We start from the raw sequence: 21,851 nt of genomic DNA, 5'->3' as shown, positions 1-21,851 counted from the left end.
GTTTTGTTTAAAGACTCACTTACCCTCCATCAAGTGATCTTTCTAAAGCTTTTCAGTAGGTCTCTTCCAATTGGGTTGGGAAATCTTCAAGGAAATTATTATCCTCCCGAGTCCCAAGTCTACACAGTATTTTGCTATTGTATTTGCCATGACTTAGAACAAAGGCAAACTATACAGGAAAATGCAGAAGTGAGCACTCTCGAATACAAAGGTGCCTAATGTCTTCTCATGCCACTAACTTGTTGCCTTTAATAAAAAATTGTTTTTAAATTGTAAGGATTATTTTTAAACCACATGAATCAGTATGATCCTTCAGCTGGACTTTTCAAGGAGACTTTTTGAATGCTGAAATGATTAAAAATATCTGAAGCAAAATTGCACAAAGTGTGTTGTGTGGCAATAGTGGGTGGGAATACATAATAGTCTAGAGGCCCCCGCTGAGTGCAAGACAAAGACTGCTTTCCCCATTGTCCCTCACTGATGATGGTGGGCCTGGGATGTGTTTTCAGAAATAATTACTTACAGAGCACTTAGAAAAACACATGAATCACCCTCTTCACCATGCTTGTTCCCTTTTGGGGAAGTTTATCTACTAGGCTGTTAAATTGGGAGATTTACCAATTTAATAAGAAAAATATTTACTACTTCTTTGAAGACCTCAGAATCTTTTGCAAATACACTTACGATTTTTATTACAAACCCCCTTGACACTATTGTTTACAGTGCATTTTTACTTAATTTGAATAGTTTAATTTTGCATGAGTCACTCCTATGGGTTAACAACTTTCTATTCCAGTTATATCTAGTCATATCATTGGGTTTTCAATGGTGTGCTTGCTGCTCCAAAGATTTCCCTGAACTTTGCACATGAGAACTAGCAGAGCCCCATGATACCTGGAGTTAAAAGCTGCAATCTCTGCAAGGAGGTGCTAACAAGTAACCTCAAAGCCGGAAACTGTAGGCTTTAGAAAAAATAAAACCATCTTGTTAGTGAATCTCAAGATTAGATTAGAACCTCTAGTACCATTATAAATGGATTTTAAGAAAATTATATTGGAGCCTCTGCAAACTTTGGAAAAGGCTGTAGATCAAAGAAATTATAAGGCAGTAGCAAATTGTAAATAATATATTGAAATTATAGTTAAAATTAACCAGATTCAATTTTCTGAGGAGGCATTGAGCTATTAAAGATTCATGAGTTGCCTAAAATCTCAAATCTTTCCTGAGGTAATTGCTTCAGTGGACATAAAGGAAAGGTATCTTATTTGCTGCTTCACTGCTTCAACCAACATGAGAAAACCAAATTTGTGATTATTACTCGTTATGAGGATGTTTATTGCAAAATACGGTTAGCCCTTAAAATTATGTGAAAAAAGATCACTAAATGTTGTTTTAGTCTTTCCCTAAAACTTACAATTGCAAAACTTACAAGTTCCCTAAACCAATTAAGCTCTACCTGAATATGTAGATAAATGTCCTATTGAAACTTTAGGCTTCACTCTATGTAAATCTTCCATCATATCAACTGATAATTTATAAATGATTAATAGAATATTGAAGGAAATCAATTCTTTTCTAATCATATTTGTGCAATCAACCCTCAAAATAGGATTTTTGAAAAAATCTTCTATCAGAATTTATTCCATTTGTCAAATGTTCCTGCCTGAAACGGCAGCAATGTAGACTTCTGAGTTTCTGGATTTCCTTCTGGGGACCTTCAGTGTGTAAAAGTGCTCATTATCCCAAACACAGCCTTATTAATTCTTGCGGTCCAAAGTGAAAATTCAGGGAAGTAGAACCCAGAACGCCTTCGTACTGTTCTTCGCTTCATGCCTTTGGAAATCTGTGGGAGGCTCTATCGCACTAGACAGAACATTGGAAATAGGATCATATATAAAGTTTACCACCAGATTTTTTCCAAATGGTGCTAATGTGAACATCTGTAACTTGTATTTTTATGAGGATTGAATGATCTCCAGGTTTGCGGGTTGTGCAGAGCGCGTGTCTGTGGCGGAGGACATTCTCCCCCCCACCCCGGGTTGGCATGCTCCAGATCACCCACATAGCCCCACCACATGCATTGACTGTGGGACTTGAATCCTGGGCTCTGTCGCTTCCTACCCATTTGCTCATGGGCAGGTTCGCTAACCACTCTGAGCCTGTTTTCTCATCTGCAAACATGAAGAATAGTAATACGTTCCTAACAATGAAATGAGATAAACCTAAATGATAAAATCAGCATATAAGTGCCTATTTAAAAAAATATTACAGCTTAAAGCCATCTAATTCATGTGGTGTTTCTTGAAATAATAGTTATATTTTGGTTACTGGTCGAAATCCAAAAGCTTAGGCCTGAATTGTCAGATGGCAGACCTGATTGTCAGATGACAAGCCTCGGCAAATGGTGATGAATTTTGAAACCAGAGGCACTGATCATCTTTGTTCTCGACTATCGTTTCAAGGCTATTTATCGAGTGAACAGCCTTAGCAAGTGAAGTTAGTGTCTCCTTGTGAAACAAAGCACAGTTTTGCGTACGGCCTTGGAAGATACGGATGGTGCCTCCCTCCCGAGCAGGGGACAAGTATGCTTTCTGCCCAAAGTAAAAGATTTGGTTTCTTTACACTGGAAGTTCCTCATGTGTAACACAACCCCCTGGAGTGCACATATCAACAGGTGCCCATTTTATCTCCCTGCAGGAAGGGAGGTTCCGAGACCCGCACCAAATATACTAATGCTCATGCTACCCCCTGTGCTGTGAGGAATACCGTCGTTTGACCCTCTTGTAGGTCTCATATGTTTTGCCATTAGCCATGAAATTATGTCAGGCTAACTTGTTATCTTGCAAATCAGGTAACATTTCAGACCCTTCATAGTCTTTTTTTTTTTTAATAGCTTTATTAAGATATATTTCACGTAACACAAAATTCAAAAATCTAAAGTATATGCTTCAGTAGCATTTAGTATATTCATGGAGGTGTGCAACCATCATCATGATCTAATTTTAGAACTTTTTCAACACCCCCAAAAGAAACCCCGTATGCATCAACAGTCATTTCCCATTCCCGTCCTTCCCTCCCTCTCCCAGCTGCCTTGGGCTGATGTTCAAGCATAGGAGGGGAGGGTGGAAGCAGGAACATGGTTAAGAGCCCTTTGTAGCACTTAGCAAAGGTGAGAGGTGTCTGAATAGAAGATCTGCTTTAGAAGTAGAGCCAATAGGATTTCCTGACCAATTGCATCTGCCAGAAGGATTTGCTGATGGATTTTCCGTGTGGTGTGAGCGAATGAGTAAAGGATGAGTTGGCCATTTCTGGCCTCAGCAGCTGGAAGGATTAAGTTGCCATGAAGTGAATTGGGGAAGACTGTGGGTGTAGCAACTTTTGACTGGGAGGAACGAGAGTTACACTTAAATGAGGTTAAGCTGAAAATGTCTGTTAGACATTATAGTGAGGTTGAATAGACAATATATAGTATTCTAGAGGTCAGATGAGAAATACTGCTTTAAGATATGAATTTGGGAATTTAGAGCCATGAGACTGCATGAGATCATCCAGGAAGTACAAGAAGAGAAACAGTCCTAGGACTGAGCCTGGAGTCACTTCACCCTGGAGAGGTCAGACAGATGAGGTAAAACTAGTCACATCAAAGAACAAGCACACAGTTTTGGAGGTTTCTTGCAAGAACATTGCAAGTGTTAACATATCCTCTTTGTTGCCAGATGTGAAAATAATCTTTTGGGAAATGTGCGCTCAGACCTTGGTGTGATTTATATAATAGGCAATTGACTAGCAAATTCCATTTGCTTCCTAAGAGAAAGAAAAAATTAAATGATAAAGAATTTTAAGAGAAGGGGCTTCAGACCTATCGAGAAGAACTTGACCAGGGTTTCCCAGGCAGGGTGTAGAGAAGACCAAGCTCTGGCATATATCTAACAAAAGCAAATAAACGAGTGTACACTGTTTTATGGATCTTAATGGACATATAATTTCATTTATGATATTATAAAAGCCTTGCCAGTTGAATTTTACATATTGAGAAGAAAATGAAGTACCCACTGTTTCATTCATATTCGTTGCCTCTACTATACATGCCAGAACACCAGAAATACTTTACTTTTATGTAAAACTAAGGTGGTGTCCTATGGGATGCCAAACATCTGGGTGAAACTGAAAAAAAATAGTCATCAGTGTTTATTACTATCTGGATATTTGATGTCATGGAAATGATAAATCATAATTAGCATTTCAATTTGTCAAACAGATGTTCATTGAAATACAAACACAACCTAATCTACAAGCTGGAAGGACAATTTAGATGACCCATAATTGTTCTTCTGCTTCTCAAAGTTAAAGAGAAACACAATTTATTAACATAATCCAGTCAGTGATGTGTAAAGATAGGGTGTGTTACTTTATAAATTTGAGATTTTGCACTGAAATGATAATGTGTTGAAATTGATTTCACCAGTTGTGTTTTAATGCTATTAATGACTGAAAACAGTAGCAGACAGAATTATAAATTAGACTTAGGTTTCAAGCATATTGCATATTTTCACCAGGTTTGTTTGTTTGTTTGTGTTTTAACTCTAAATCTTTTTTTATAAGTGACATTGACATAGTAAAATCCTGTCCATGGTGAACGATTATTTGTCTTCAGCGGGCTACAAGGATTTGATTTTATAATGAGTGGAAGGATTTCTCAAGTAAACTATCTCTGGTTCCCAGTTCCTTTCTCAAATCTTTAATATTTCCCAATACTTCCCTGTGGTTGATTCCTAAGATACATTGCCCTGACAGGAGCTCTGGAATTCTGGGCGGTAGAGGAAGTATGCGGGCAGGCTCTGCTAGCTGTAGCTTATTCTATTTCCAGCTTGCATTTTCTATTTTTAGTCTTCTAATTTTTGTGACCTATTTTCCTTTCCCTCAATGATTTTTGTTTTTGAAATAGTTTTGAAATAGTCTTCCTCTTACCGCTTAAGGAAATTCTCAGGAATAATGAAAAACACCAGGAGCATTAAAATGGTTAGAGAAAAGGCAATATTGTTATAAGTAATGCACCTCAAAACAATCATTTGGAAAAAGGACAATACTCAATTGGAGATGTAAATTCTGGGATGCTTATTTTTTAATTGCTCACTAGTTTGTTGACCCACATATGTATTTGCATCTTTCCTTGAAAAAGAAACAAGATTGTTGGTGGTATATATGTCCTTCTCTATAGATTGTATAACTTGATATGATGTTTACGTCTTAAGAGAATGTTTTCCTTTCTCTTTGTCAGTACCATCATGTTGTTTGTTAAATATACCACTAGAAGGAAAAAGGAATGTATAAATGTGAGAGAAGAGAGCCAGGTATATACAGTGTGGTAAATTAGAATTGAGAATAAGTTAAATTTTTTTTTTTTTAAATAATATACTTTAGAGACTCAGTAAAGGAATTTTAAAGAAACAGGGATATAGATGTAGCAGGAAGAGGAAGGATTGTTTAAGTCAAAGCACATTACTGGAGGATAGAAGGTCATGAGATATATTAAATCATATGTAATTATAATGAAGGAAGGGTGAGAAATAGAAAAGAAGGTGAATTATCAGAAATGAAGTTAGAGAAGGGACATAATATTGATCAGATTTTCAGAAAAACCTACAAATAAACCCATTCCATATTAACACTAGCCATAGATCCAAGATTTTTCAAAACCAGCTTTCTAGGGATGTACATTGTGAATAGAAGGGGGCTTTGGCACATGGCCATTGTGGTTTCTGGCCCTGTGCTATGGAGTGAGATGATTGGAATTAGAAAAGTCTATACATCATCTTTCCACAAGGTAATCAGCCCCTTGTGGATGCATATAAATAGGAATTCAGATATTCTTGTGTTTCTCAGAATACTGCCATACCCAGACCTCTAATAAGGAATGGCATCTCCTATTAATGAGACTATGGCTTCCATTCACAACTTATCAGACTTAGAGATACTGAAGATGGCCGGGATGCTGATGATGGTGGGATACAGGAGGCCTAGGGAGAAGATGCAGGGCAGGGAAGCCTGAGATGAGTGAGAAGTGGAGAGATTGGAAGCCTTGCATTCTGACCCATGAATATTCACTGGAGTTACACTGTACCTTTTTTTTTTTTTTTTTTCCAAAGAACCACAGTGTTACAACCACAAAGACAACATGGACAGTCATGACATACACTTATTGTTAACATTGTACAGGTGTCATTATTATAAACTATCTCCAAAGGAGATTGTTAGCTTCATATTGTGGAAATAAACACAGCAAGAGGGAAGAAGAAATGAAACCATCTTCTTGCCATTTCTCACTGGAGCTAGTTTAGAATGAAAACAAACCCGAACACTCTTAAGCCCAGCAGCAACATTTATAACAATTTTCCTAATTTAACTCCTTTTCTTCTTGCTAAGGAGGAACAGTTGTATTTTTGTCATTAATAGCAAAGGGACAGTGCCTAAACAGCCTATTATACATTCTTCTGGGAAAGCATATTACAAATAATTGAAAACAAACCTGATTCTGTGAACTTGGCAGCAAATGTATAACAGAAAGCAATTCAGGCCTGGCCCCTGGATGATTGATTAAATGTTTTATTCCCTTTACCTTTCATTCACACTGTGTTCGTCAAGAGGAAAGAAAAAAGGGAATGTTGTGAACCAAAATCCACTTTAGACAAATAACTTGCAATCATGATCAATGACCTCATATCAGCTGTTGATTCATTTTTCTCATGCTTTAATGTTTCTAATATTCACAAGTCTGCATGAATTCCTGCAGAAAAGGAGGCCCTGGCTTTCAGCACGTCCCCACCCCCTGCCAGCTAACCGGCATCACGGGTTGTATCTGAGCTGCTTTGAGGGCATGGCCCTGCGGCTTCCTGTGGTCAGTTATTAGTGTGAGTCCAGCAAAGGAACAAGAACACTGTGTACTCAGTAAATCTACAGAAAACTTCATCCCCTGGTTGTGTGGGAGGAGAGGTCCCTTGGTGCTCTCTGTTTCTTTGAAAGGACTGGAGATCTGTTGGTGCCGTACAGATGCCAAGGGTGTGCAGAGCCAGCATCCTACAAACCCACTAAACAAATGATTACGATCCAACTCTGTACAGACTAATGGGAGGACCCCGAACTGAGGAGGCTGTTGACACGGATCGTGTTTGTGGTGTTGTTGCTCCATAAAGCGTGCCGTGTTAACACTGAGCCTCCTGGATGAAGCCCTTTTTGAAAACCTTGATGTTTTTGAATGTTCTGTGACATCACAGTGTGTCCTGCAAAGCCGGCGACTCCAACAAAATCTTCAGCATAAGGTCAGATTTACAGAGAGTCCCTTCCCACATCGCATCCTTTTCTTCTTCATCTTGGTCTTCTCACCAACGACTGCCCACACGTCAGGGGTTCCACAGCCTCCTCTTCCTGCAACTCTCGTGTTGGTACTTGGTCACCTGTCTGTCATCTTTCGTCAGCCCCAATGGCCATCGTGTCAGCAGATGGAAATATAGGCCATCCCCAGAGCCGCAGCCTGGCAAAGAGCTGGAGGGCATATGATCAGGCAGCCCTCTGATCTTTCTTTGTCTTTGTCCCTTGTGTGAAATTGGTTATGAATAAGAAGGCAAAATGCAGGCTCGTGTCCTGCTCTTCTTGATGCATAGTCTCCCATGGATGTGTATCCTTCCTAGCGTTTCCAGAATCACCTTTCCATTGTGGGAGGGAACTTTGCCACTGCTGCTCATGTTGTCTGAGGCTGTCCAGGGGGGTAATGGGTAACTTCTGTAAAGGGCGCGGCACATCCTGCTCAGCAGAGATACACATAACCATTTGTATTATTTGTCTTACTTTCTCAGGAGTAACAACAACTAGCGCTTAATGGTTTTTCCTATGTGCTAGGCATTTTTCTGTTCAGGTTGTATGCCTTATCCCTTTTAATTCAGCAAACAGTATGATAAGTTTGTATTTGCCTTTTACATAGAAAACTGAGACACAGAGATTAAGGTGCCTAAATTCATACAAGCAGTCAGAAGCAGAGCCAGCATTTGAATCCAGGTGGTCTGTTCCCAACATATAAGGTCTTACACTGTGATTAACTATCTGAAAACACACACAGACACACATACACGCACACACAATTATACAAAACATCAGGCACAAGCTTAGCCAAAATTAGGAAAGCATACATGTACCAACATCCTTACCATCTTATACACAGACTCATTGGTACTCAGATTTATACACCCACTGAAATAAAGATCCCTCAGTTAGGGAAAGATGAAATTTTGTTCTGCGAGAAAAAATCTCAATATTTTTGTTTATTATTTTACTCTTTGTGTAATGAAAAATCTTAAGATTGGAGAGGGGAAACCTGTACTTTCCTCTTACAAAGCTAAGCTAGAGGCCATAATTAGATAATAGAACACATGATTTCACTTGAAAGCATAGAAATTTGACCAACCATGGATGTACAATTTCACTCTAAAGGTAATAATGAAATGAAGCAGGACAAGAGTTTAAGAGAGAGAGGAGGAGCGAGAGAGGGAGAGAGAGGGAGGGGAAGGAAGAGAGAAATAAAGATATGGATATGGAAGAAGACAACAAAAAATTAATAACATGAAAGCAAAAGGAAGATGAGAGAGGAAGGTGGCAAAGAAGGGAACAGTTAGAGAATGAGCCTGTCCATATATTGGTGAGAGTAGGGAGCAGATAGGTAAGTGTCTGAGGGTGAAGGCATGTGGGCAGTCACCACGGGGAGTCCAGTTTGCAGACATATATGTTAGGGATGTTAGAAATACAGGTAGCCTGGGAACATGCTCAATCCTGAGAACCTTGTGTCTATGTTCAGACTCTTCTCTAAGTATTAGTATGACTCCATAATCTAAAGTCTCTTATATCTTGTTGTTTGAAGTAGAACTTTTCAGAACAATAAACTAGTTGAGGTCATCAATGGCCACCCCAAAATGCTGCTTTTATGGAAATGGGAGAAAAAAATCAAAATAATGTATTTATACAGCTTTTCATTTATGTACTTGCAACCCACACACACGCACACGCGCGCGCACACACACACACACACAGTTGCTCTCTGAGGAACCCTTGAGTCAGAGAATAAGAATGGAAGAGAGAGACTGGATTTCTTTTTCAAGCACACATCTAGGTTTTGTTCCAATCTAATGACACAGGATCTGGCGCAGTATTTAGACCTCCTGCTCCAAGATTTTTTTAATTTTAAACAAGTGTTCCCACACAAGGATTGAGAACAAAACAGGAAAATGTTGCTTAAGTTTTCCTTTGTGCTCTTATTATATGTCTTTCAAGTGTACTGATTGTTCTGTCCTTCCAATGTGGGTCACTGTGCTCTCGGTTGCTTTTTTTCTGTCTGGGACTTTCTCTAAGAGCTCTCCACAGTAAAGAAAAGCATGTTAGTTTTACAGATATTTGTTTTTGTTATTAACATATTATTTTCCCCTTCTTCCTATAATTTGAGGTTTTAGTCCTTCCTACCTAGTAGATTTTACTATAAACTTATCAACTAATTCTTTCTCACACCAGTGAATGGTTTTTACTTACTCAAATACTTAAATGCTAAACCTGTCATAACCAATTTCATTTATTATGATGTTAGTAAGACCTTGGGGATTGTTAGTTCTTTTCTGGATAATTGATGCTTTAGACTTCAACTCAGACATGTTCTGGTTCTGGTTTTGAGCTTCGCATCTGTTTACTGGGAAGCTCTCTCCTGCTTTGGATCAATGCCAGAAGGTGTTAATCAGGTCTAAGACTGTCCTTAGCTTAGTGATCCTTTGTCCTTTAGTCGACCTCAGGAGGCCGAGCATCCGATCTGGTGGCGGGTCCTGAGTGGTGCCCTGGAGCACGGTACACAGTCTACCTCAGCAAGTCCAGAGTGGATAAAACTAGTAAGATCAATTTGACCCAAATTTATGAAGAAAAGCCAAGAGCTGGGGAAATCAAACAATAGAGATAATTCCAGAGGAGCAAGAGGACAACAAAGAGAAAATGGAATTAGAATCCTGGGGTCAGTCATAGATAAGGACCAGAATGGAAGTAAAGCAAATAAGAGAATGGTGGGAGGGTGCATGGAAAAGTTCTCTCTCCAGGGGTGAGCTTCTTGTTGCTGGAAGTCTGCAAATAGTGCCTAGATTACTGGCTGTTATTTCTTCAACAAATGCTCACACAACCTCTACTCTGTGTCGTGTTTGAGCTGAGGAGTTCAGCCAACAGAGTCAGACTAGAACTGGAACAAATCCTAGCTATATGAACTTAGCCCTACTTGTCAAAAGGTCAGTATCTGTTTTCGCTTCTTAAAGAGATAATAATATCAACCTCGAAAACGGTTGTTGTAAGTTTTAAGTGACTGACTACTCTATGAGTTAGTCTACACAGATCACATGCAAGAGTGTCTGTATTCAGTAAGGACACAGTGATAGCTATTGTTTTTATGTGCAAGGTACTATGTATTGCAAAGGCATTTCCGAAATAGCTATGAAGTTGGAATAGATGACTGATGAAACTATTCTCTTAGTCTCTCTCTGGTTGAGGCACACCCCAAACAAAATTTGGAGCAAAGCAAATGTTAGAGGAAAGTGAGAGAACTTTCCTTCTGGTGACTTTCCCTCATGGCCTGCTCTGAAGTGACTCCTCTTAGATTCTTTCCTGGCTATGAATATCAGATGATGTCTGTGTCCCTATATAGTCTTAGCTTGACAGCACAAAGATTTAGTAATGGCATGTGCATTTGATAAAATTTAAATGAGAAGCTCTCAAAAGAGATTGAGAAAACCTATTTTGACAGCTCTTCTTTTATCCTTGCAGATATTAAATACTTTAACTAGCAAAAGAAAAACACAAGTAATAAAAAATTTTTAACTTAGAGTAGTTTTAAAAATTATTTTTGAAAATAATTATAAATTTTTAAAATAGATGTATAATGAGCACCTGCATGTCAAGGTTCTTTTAGAGCAAACATAAAAGGGTGGGGGGAGTCATATTTGTATTTAGTAATAGTTTTCTCTTTTTGAAAATTTTAGCAACTTAGTTGTCATTGTTCCTTTTATACATCATGACCAGTGGGAATGCTACCCGGATCTTTCATTCAGTTACAATGGATTATAGTTCACCCATCTGGGCATGTTTCAGATGACACTAACCTAAGCTGCTTTTGAGCAAGTGGATTAGAAATAAATGTTTTTCTGGATTGCTTTGAGTTGTACAAAGCAAGAAGACCACCAGAAACTTTTGAAAAAAAGGACCATACCAGTTTTGAGATTTTGAGAAAATTGAAACTCGTAAAGTAGCTGAGATTTGCCTCTATTTTTTTATTTTTCTAAAAAACTTTGCCCTTCTCTGTCCATAGGAGTCAGACGGTGCTGCCACGTAAGATGTGCTGTTGGTAGAAAGAATAGGTAACTGATACAAAGTGGGGGGGGGGGGGGGGGGGAGGGAGATGTTCTTTGATCAGTAGAGAAGCTATGCAAACCTTTGGAGTACAATATTTAACTAGTTTAACTAGGAGAGAAGAAAAATAAAAACATGACAAGTACTCCTTGAAGAGAACTGATTTTATTATTATGCTGCAATTTATTAATGACTATTGTTTTAATAGTGAAGAATCTGTTTAAATATTTCATGGAGATATGAAAGCTTTTATCCAGAAATGACAAATGCAAGAAATGTAATTCTAAGAAGAAGGAGAAAAAAAAAAAAAAAAGAAAGAAACAAAGAAAAACAGGAGAAAAAAAATCTAAGTTTTGGGGGCATTTGGAACCAAGTAGGTGTCAAAGCAAAATATCGTCTTGTGGAGAGTGAAAGACCTGTTAAGACTAAGTCAAGGGTGGAGTAGTCAATGATACAGTCATATTTGTTAAACGGTTCATTAAGCTGACATTTCCCTGTATTGAGATAGGTTAGTTAAGGAGGTTAAAGTCACACACAGTCCTTGACATTTTATATATTAGAATATTACTTTTCAAGTAGCTCGGTGGTCATCAAGCATGGAAGAATCATTGTTTTGCTTAGGTTTGTAAAACTTGTAAACTTCTAATGGTAGTGGGATACTTATTAAGGACCATCCAAACTAAGTCACTGCATTGTACTATGCATGCAAAAAGTCTTTGTAGTTCTGTTAAGTAAGAATATTGAGATACCTGAAGGGATGTACACCTTTATACAAATGTACCCTATTATTTGTCTCTTCAGCAATGGCTCTACCAGTATCTTAAATAATTTTTTGTTGACTTATCCAAATATTAGGGCTACAGAGATACTCCTATGTCTTTTTAGGTACTTGAACTATTGCAGCTCTAGGGAGATTTATTCAGTCATAGTAAGCAAAATTCATGCTAAAATTCTTGATGTATATCCAATAAATGGATTTTAAAATATAGGTAAAACACATACAAAATCAATTTTTAAATGACATACCCAATACACAATTTGTGAATGTTTGAGCAAAGAGTTAATTCATTGAAAGTTCTATAATAGTCTCTAATATTGGGCTCTGACACTGATTTATTCATTCAATAAATAATTATTGAGAATCCACTGTGTACTACTCACTATGTTCAGCACCAAGACTACATTGGAAATAAGACAAAATTCCCATTCTCATTTAACTTACAATCTAGTAGCAGACACAAGCAAGTAAAAAGGCAGTGATAATAGGGGAGAGTCACGGGAGCTCAGAGAATTCACAGGAGGGTCTCCTAGACAGGACATGGAGATGTTCGTGGAAGGAAAGAATTGGCATCTCAGCTGAGACCTAAAAGATGTATAAAGTTATATCTGTGTAAACAGGGAGCAATGGGGAGAGAGAAAAGGAGTTTGAAAAAAGGAGCCCGGAGATGAGATAGACCACAGCACAAAGGGGAAGTGAAAATGACTCAGTGATTTGGAATATAGTAAGTAGCCAATAAGTATTTTTGAATAAATGACTAAGTGAATGAATGAGAAATATTGAAGTGTGAAGAGGCGGACCAGAGACAAAGCTTTGTAAGCATGTGTTATAAGCCTTCAAAGTACTTCATTTTCTGGATGCACAAATGAGCAATGTTTGAATTAATAAAAATAATCATAAAAGTGTCGGCTCTTTGTTGGAGCAAATAACAAAATACGGGGTAAAAGAAATTGGAAAGAGGACTTCAATAAACTGTGTCTGATATAACTAGAAAAAATGGACTGGAAAAACATTGATTCCATAATGCCCCATTTCCTCATTAAGGCCCTAAAGATTCTTGATAGGAAAATCTCTAGTCTGAAATGTTTAAATATTTTATTAACTTGTATTATAAATGACATATTATGCCTCATTATTATCTAGCCAATGTATTTTTATTACCCAGGCCTTAATTTTCATATATTCATATATTTTCATATATTTAAGACTTTAAAAATAATGCATTGATTTGAAAAGGCTTTAAAAAATTGCAGTGAAACTTTTTTGATAAGATAAGGAAGGTTATATGTAAGTGATGAATCATTAAATTCCATGCCTGAAACCAATTTTGCCATACATCAACCAACTAGAATTTAAATAAAAACTTAAAAGATAAGGATGGGTATTTTTAATAACTATTCAGTTATGTATAATAAAACCAAACAATCCATAAAGATAATGGTTTAGTAAAAAAAAATTTCTGCTAGAAACAAGGTACTATGTAATTTTTAATTCTTTTTTTTTTTTTTAAAGATTTTATTTATTTGAGTGAGAGAATGAGAGACAGCATGAGAGGGAGGAGGGTCAGAGGGAGAAGCAGGGAACCCGATGCGGGGCTCGATCCCGGGACTCCAGGATCATGACCTGAGCCGAAGGCAGTTGCCTAACCAACTGAGCCACCCAGGCGCCCCTGTAATTTTTAATTCTTATTGATTGTTACTGCTTGTGTATGGGGTTTAAGGAATTTTTTATTTAAAATAGTTTATTGTTTTTTCATCTACTTTTTTGTAAATAATAGTATATCAGTTTTATAGGTTGGACACTGAGATAGCCAGATATAATTGCACAAACCACTGGGTAAGGTCTACCTTGCTCTGACTAACAAAATTAAGTTGAGTAGATCTTAAGTTTAAATACATTGTTTTACGACTTGGAAAAAACAATGTGCTTTTCCGAGCTGAGAGGAACCTGTCAAAATGAAATTTTGGTGTAATAAAGAATGAAGTTAACTAATGTCTAACTAATGTTAAAAAAAATCTAGTAGACTTAGATGTAAGGAAATCATGGATCAAAGCTGTTAATTTCCTAATTTTCTCTAAATTAACTTAACTCAAAATGCTTGGGTAGAACATGATACAAAGGATTAGTGACTTTAATTTCATTTTGTGGAAATAACATACTCAAAGATTTACTCACCTACTATCAGAAAAATCTGATTATTTTATGAAATTGCTTTTTAGGTAGAAAGCTAGTTGAATTTGCTAAATATTCAAGATTTATGTAAGTTTCATTTATTCAGAAATTTTTTACTTAACACTTAATTTTTGCTAAATACTGTCCCATATGCTGGGGATTATATCAGTTAATAAAATTCCTGAATTCTTGTGATTTATGACCCAAGGAGTGGAGAGAAATAATCATTATGATAAATAGGCAAAGCATACTCATGGTATGTTAGAAGAGAAGTACTAAGGAGAACACTGAAGCAGGTAGGGGGAAGATAAATGCCAGGATGAAGTTTGCCCTGTAATTAGTCACTGAAAGACTCACCAAGAAGACCTCATTTAAGCAAGGGTAGAAAGAGATGAGAAACTGTGCATTGCAGTACCCAGGAAGAGAACATTCCAGGCAAGGGAACCCCAAGTGCTAAATCCTTGAGGTAAAATCCTGTCTGACATGTTCTAGCAAAGATGGCGGTCTGGCCAGAGCAATGTGAATAGAGAAAGAGTAAGAAAAGAGGTCTCGAAGTTAATGTTTTCTTTGGCAGTGTTTCAGGGTGGAAATGGCATTGAGATAATTTAGGATCTTGTAGTTCATTGCAAAAATTTTGGCTTTTATTGGTCATGAAATAGAAAGGCATTGGAAGGGTTTAAGGACAAGAATGACATGAGCGGAGTTATATTTTCAAAGGAATTTTTAGAGAGATCCCTGAAACAGATGCTAACCTCGAGAATCTGCAGGACAGTTGTTGAGGCACTAAGTGAAGAGGAGAAACTAAAAGCTTTTGCTCCTGTTCAGGAAATGATGACTTTTGTGCAGTCTGCTAATGATGAATGTGATTATGGCATGGGGCTTGAGTTGGGAACGGACCTCTTTTGCTGTGGTTCACACTACTTTGGTTAGTTGCTAGCCAGCTTTTGCTTCTAGCATGTAATCTGTTGAAGAGGAATTTCTGCTGGAATTACTAAAGATCACCTGGCTGACAGAAGTGAAGAGAACATGGACCAACTTGCAGCGTAACGAGGGCTGGCTTTGGTGCACAGTATTTTACATCATTAATATTAAACTTGTGATTTTTGTTTTTAGGGAATACAGAGAATAAGTTGATGGAAACATTTAGTAAAGACTTTTTAAAAAACCAGCTGTTATGGTTGCAAGTACACTGTACAGAAATAAGAGTGGTAGCAGGGAAAACTCCTGGGAAGCTATTGTGGTGCCCGGGGCGGTGGGGGCAGCAGGGGGAGATGATGAACGTTGGCAGCAATATGGTTTTAAGGGAGGTGGTAAGAAGTGTTTGGATACTGGATATATTTTGAGGGTAAAGCCAAGAGGATTTGCGGACAAATTGGATGCCTAAAGAGAGAAAACAAAAGCAGTCAAGCGGGACTCCAATTTGGAGGACTGAGTAGGTGAAAGGATGAAATTATTTTTTTTTCTTTTCTTTTTTTTTTTTTAATTTAAATTCAATTAGCCAACATATAGTACATCATTAGTTTTTGCTGCAGTGTTCAATGGTTCATTAGTTGCATATAACACCCAGTGCTCATCATATCACGTGCCCTCCTTAAGGCCCATCCCCCAGTTACGCCATCCCCCCACCCACTTCCCTTTCCACATCCCTGAGTTTGTTTCCCAGAGTCAAGAGTCTCTCATGGTTTGTCTCCCTCTCTGATTTCTTCCCATTCAGTTTTCCCTCCCTTCCCCTGTGGTCCTCTGCACTATTCCTTATCTTTTCTTTTTAATTTAAATTCAATTAGCCAACATATAGTACATCATTAGTCTCAGATGTAGAATTCAATAATTTATCAGTTGCCTATAACACCCAGCGCTCATCACATCACGTGCCCTCCTTAATGCCCATCACCCAATGACCTACCCCACCTACCCCCTACCCACCTACCCCTCCAGCAACCCTCAGGTTGTTTCCTATAGTTAAGAGTCTCTCAGGGTTTTTCTCCCTCTCTGAAGACTTCCCATTCAGTTTTCCCTCCCTTCCCCTATGATCCTCTGTGCTGTTTCTTATATTCAGTGAGGTTGGGAAGATTGTGGGGATGAAGATCAGGAATTCAGTTTGAGATACAAGTTTGAGATGCCTATGTGGCAGCTACATCAGCATATCCAGAAGGCAGTTGGAGTCTGCATTCTGACCTTCAGAGGAGAGGTTAGGCCTGGAGATACATAAGGTGTGCGAGACATCAGTACAGATGCTATGTATGTATGTATGTATGTATTTTTGCCACGGGGTGTGTTTTACTTTCATTAATCATATAAACAATTACAGATGGTATATACATTGGTGAGCTTTGATGGGATCACTAAGTAAGTGTGGATAGCAAAGAAAAAAAGAGGCCAAAAACGCGATACTGTGTTGCTCCAATATTAGAAAGTCAGGGAGGAAAGGAGGGAGGTAGTAAGCAGTGAGGAAGAGGGAGAAAGGTAGCCGGAGGGGTAGGAAGACCAGGACAGCGTGGTGTCCTGGAAGTCATGGGAGTAACCCATTGTTTTAAATTCTACAACAGATCCAGTATGGTCAGGACTGAAAATCGATCATCTGGGGGTTTCTATTGACCACCCGGAGCCAGAACCAGAGCCTTTGCTCTGCTAGAAACACAGTGACAAATTACTGCACTATCTCCTTTTCCTAGGCTTCACACAGCTTACCCCCTTTCGCCAGATACATGTTTTTTTCCCCCTCACAGGATAAAATAAAAGTGATTAGGCTCCCTTTTCAAAGTTATTACAATCTTACTCTCCCTCTCTGAAACATCATATTAAGCATGACTGGGTTTAAGGGGTTCCCACAAGTCTCAGCCACTTATTTCTGTACAGATTCTTTGGCCACGCCTACAGACAGCTGATCTCATCCTACACACGTGGATTTTCTTGTTGTATCTCCTGGGATCACCTCACTTTCAACTTGTTGTTCTTATGCCACTGGTACACTTAAAGACCGGTGATAAAAATGGGATTTGTAAAATGTATGAACAAAGTATACCACACAGCACGTTGTCAACACCATCCTCTTCCACTACTCTTTCCAAGTTTCTAATGATTATTAATGATCCTTAATGATCGTTCTCACACCCATCCATTCACTCAATAAACTTGTATCATTGGGGAACATATTAGGACTATAGCTCTTCCAGCAATCTAAAGCAGATGCAATAATATAAACAGAAAAACATAATAATAAGGGGCAATTATCCATACTAGAAAATTGATTATTTGCTGTGAAAACTACTTTTAAGTTGTATTCTAATCACAAAAGTAAAAACGCCATGGAGGCACAGAGGTCTTATCCATCTGCAAAGGAAATGTGATTTAAATAGTATGCTTACAACGAATAAAAACAGAATTATTAGGATGGGTAGAGTATAATATTGACTTAGACGTTTGGTCATAAAAAGGGATATTTCTCTTGAGTTTTTTTTTTTCCTTTTTATTTATCTGTGAAAATAATTTCAGAGAAGTGTGTAATTTTAAAATCTAAAAAGCCGGCTGTTAATCAGGCTGATATTTTCAGTTGGAATGAATTCCTTTGACAGCATGAACATATACTCTCCAACATGTCTGTAATGGAAATCATTTCAGAAGACACCAGACCACCACAGACTTCCCACGGCCTCTCAGCAAGGCAGCGGTGGTCTTAAGGACTGACACTTTTCATCTTTTTGAAGATAGACACCCTCCAGTTGTCACCCCCCCAGGAGATCAGGAAGTATGCAAAGCTATCCAGTGGACTTGGAATTACACAGCAAAGTGCCAGTGGACATATCCTATCTAATATTAGGATTTATTTTGAAGGAGAGTGGGAAAAATGACGGAAGGACGCTGCACACAACATGGCCAAACATCTGGCTGGTTTTATATCCCAGAAACAGCTTGGGACTAACTCACAAGATCTCTTGGCAGAGTAGCTTGATGAAAATACCAAAGCTGTGAGGAGAAGTGTTCTTTTGCCAAATCCTTTATGTCGCTATCATATGGTTTATTAACCTAAATGAGAACATGTGCACCACTTTTTTTTTTAAAGTTCTTGTATGTTTAATTGAGGAACTTCTGATTCCGTATACAGTACAGATATGGCTCCCATAGCATTTACACCAAATAAACCTTAATAATTTTCAGAAACATTAATCCTGGACTTGTGGTGATGTCTTCCTTTCTTTCAAATGGTACTTTTGGAAGCAATGAAGGGAGAGTTTGATAAGATACAAACTTAAGCATGAATTCAAGGGCACTGGTGATTTCTTGGATGCCAAAATCTCTAAGGGGGACTAATTTTAATTGCTTCATGCATCTATTTGTTCAAGCTTTACATTTAATTGATACATTCTCAAGTCATAGAGACAACTTAATTTTAAACATATTTCTGGCTCACCTGCTAGATACCAGAACTGTGGAATGTGCAAGTCCTACTTAAGTCTTCTAGAATTTCCTACCTTAGAGGGAGGGTATTTAGTATATTGAGGTTCAGTGTTTTAGAAGATTTTGCATTCTCTCATCCTCAAATGTGTTAAATGAATTTATTCTCCACTAAATATCCAAGGTAGACTCAGTTAGCTGGGACATTTCATATTTTTTTATCCTGAACCATTTTGAGTTTATTCTTTGTGGCATCAGAATTAGTTTCCCATCTCAGAGTTTGCTATATTTATTTTTCTAGTGATTCAGTAGTTTATTGGCAGTCAGTTTGTAAAATCTCTCAGGGATTATCTAAATGCAGGATGATAGGAATAGAAATACATATCATTGCCTCTCCTGTCAAAAAACATAATTAACACACATGATTTATCGTCTTGCAAAAGTGGATGAGAATTCCAGTGGGTGACCTCAAGTCACGGTTTCTCAGTGTATGTACGGACCGCCCTCAGCCCAGCACACGTTCTTCTCTTCTTGTATTCCTGTCTCTTTAGCCTCCTGTAAGCGTGTGTGTGTGTGTGTCTGTCTGTCTGTCTGTCTGTCTCTCTCCATGTGTATGTTTTCCATCTAAAACCTGCCAGTTTAAAGTTTTTGGACAATTTTGATTTAATTTATCACATAGAGAATACTGCATTTACCAAGGACAGAAAAAGTAAAAGTACTGTACTTCTTCCTTTGAGTATATTGAGGGTTTCCTCATTCCTTTTCATCATACACGTAATTCATTGTATAGATGTATAACTTATTTAACCAGCCATGCATTATTGACAGATATTAGATTGTTTCCAGTCTTTTGCTATTACCAAAAAAATGCTGTAGGAATATATATATGTAGGATATTTCCCAGAAGTAGAATTTCTAGGCCAAAATTCTAGGCATTTGTAATGTTGATAGTTATTGCTGAATTCACCTTCCTAGTGGTTTGTGCCTCCCACACCTGTGTCAGAGAATTCCTGTATCTCCTTAGTCTTGCCGTGAGGGAGTTCTGTAGGTATTTTGGGGTTTTGACAACATGAAAAAATGGAAACAGTTTATTACTGTATTTTAAATGAGCAGTCGTGGGGCTCCTGGGTGCCTCAGTTTGTTAAACATCTGCCTTCGGCTCCGGTCATGATCCCAGTGTGCGTCGGGCTCCCCCTCCATGGGGAGCCTGCTTCTCCCTCTCCCCCCCTCTCTCTTTCGCTCTTTCTCTCAATCAAATAAATAAAATCTTTAAAAAAAACTTAAATGAGCAGTCCTGTTATTATGAATGAGGTTCACTGTCTTATCGAAAGCTTAATGGCCACTACTATTTCTTTTCCTTTGAATAGTCCCTGTATAGTTTTGTGTTTTTGTGTTAGTTGTTGGTCTTTTTGTTGTTGTTGATTTATAGGAGCTCTTCAGGTATTAGGGAAACAATATCTTTATCTGTAATAGGAATACTTTTGGTTTTATCAGTTTTTCCTCATCAGAATTCTCTACTCTCATGAGATGCCCGTGAGAGAATATGGGCTTTGTGCACCTCTAGAGGGTAGTTCTTTGCTAATTTCTCCATTTTTTACATGATTAGATTTTATTTCTTCTCGTGTTAATTGTATGGAATTATTTTCCTAAAAATGTACGATTCCATCCAGGTTTCAATGTATTTTCGTAGAGTGTATTTTTCATAGAATATGTTAAATCTTTGTTAATTATTTTGTCTTCTTAATCTATCAATTTCTAAAACCCAAATAACAAAAAAAACAACCTTTTGAAATCTCTCACTGTGATTGTAGATTTGTCTAGTTTTCTTCTAATGTGTCAATTTTTGCTGTATATATTTAAGGCTGTATAATTCAATACTTTCAATCTTAGAAGTACTTTAAGTTCCTCTATTATCTGAAATTTTGTAACTTTTTTTAAAAACCAACTTTTCTGGTTTCCCACTATATAGCAGATTCTTTAATTTTAGGGCATAACAATTTTCAGAAAAAGAATGATTGACTTAAGATTTTATGGAAATCCTAGCAAAATCAAGTAGATGCAATGCCTTAGAAAAAAGAATATGGGGAATTGCAGTATATAGAGAATGCCTAAAATATAAACAAATGAATTGCTTATATGTATATTAGAAGGTCTGTAAACTTCCTCAATTAGTACACTATATTCCAGTGAGTAAATATCAACCTGCATCTGCCTAATTGGGAGATGTGAAGCTTAACTTTATTTTCACAAGAAAAAATCAGAGAAAGCCAGATATTTCATTTTTGGTAACCTCAATTGTTAAATTATTTCCCATATTGTGTAGATTCACATCTCTTTGATCAATGGGAGACCAAGTGCTGATGACCCTTCTCCTGAACTGCTAGAATTTACCTCTGCTCGCTATATTCGTCTGAGATTTCAGAGGATCCGGACCTTGAATGCTGATTTGATGATGTTTGCTCACAAAGACCCAAGAGAAATAGACCCGATTGTCACCCGAAGAGTAAGTTAGGATGAATCATATTGCAGCCTGTAAATGACATTTTTAATTGTTAAGTAATTTTAAAAAGCTCTCTTTCAGTGATTTGTAGGAGTGGTTGTTATCAGACTAAAATTCAACATAACCTTCCTTTGTTCAAAGCCAAGCTCTGCCATTTATTAGATATGTAGCATTTATCAAACTTTTTAACATTTTTAAACTTGAATTTCCTCTTCCTAAAGTGAAGATTGCAGTGCCTAGTTCATAATCTTATTTTTGATGACTGAATTTGTTTTTGTCACTTTAGGTGTTCTGAACTACTATCATAACTGCCATTGGGGAGTTACTTCAGGATGTGCCGTGGCTTTGAAACATTTTTGGCCACAGTCCACACTAAGAAATATATTTTCTATCATAATTCAGTTATTACACATGCACATACACATCTCAATATATCTTACACTTTTTAAAATTTTTTTTTAGGATTTTATTTATTTATTTGACAGAGAGAGACACAGAGAGAGAGGGAACAAAAGCAGGGGGAGTGGGAGAAGGAGAAGCACAGGGAGCCCGATGTGGGGCTCGATCCCAGGACCATTGGGACCATGACCCAAGCAG

At 37.6% G+C, this 21,851-nt stretch overlaps 1 protein-coding gene across 1 annotated transcript in view; it reads left to right on the top strand.

The window, feature by feature from the left end:
• LAMA2 (laminin subunit alpha 2) overlaps nucleotides 1–21,851 on the top strand; it is a 613,526-nt gene that overhangs the window by 235,624 nt on the left and 356,051 nt on the right. The window contains exon 5 of the mRNA XM_032407892.1: nucleotides 21,078–21,257. Coding sequence (XP_032263783.1) covers nucleotides 21,078–21,257 — 180 coding nt within the window. The remainder of the gene's footprint in view (nucleotides 1–21,077; nucleotides 21,258–21,851) is intronic.

This window comes from Phoca vitulina, unplaced genomic scaffold, assembly GCF_004348235.1.
Source record: "Phoca vitulina isolate PV1807 unplaced genomic scaffold, GSC_HSeal_1.0 scaffold9, whole genome shotgun sequence".
Taxonomy (NCBI): domain Eukaryota; kingdom Metazoa; phylum Chordata; class Mammalia; order Carnivora; family Phocidae; genus Phoca; species Phoca vitulina.
This window is presented reverse-complemented; position numbering and strand designations above follow the sequence as displayed.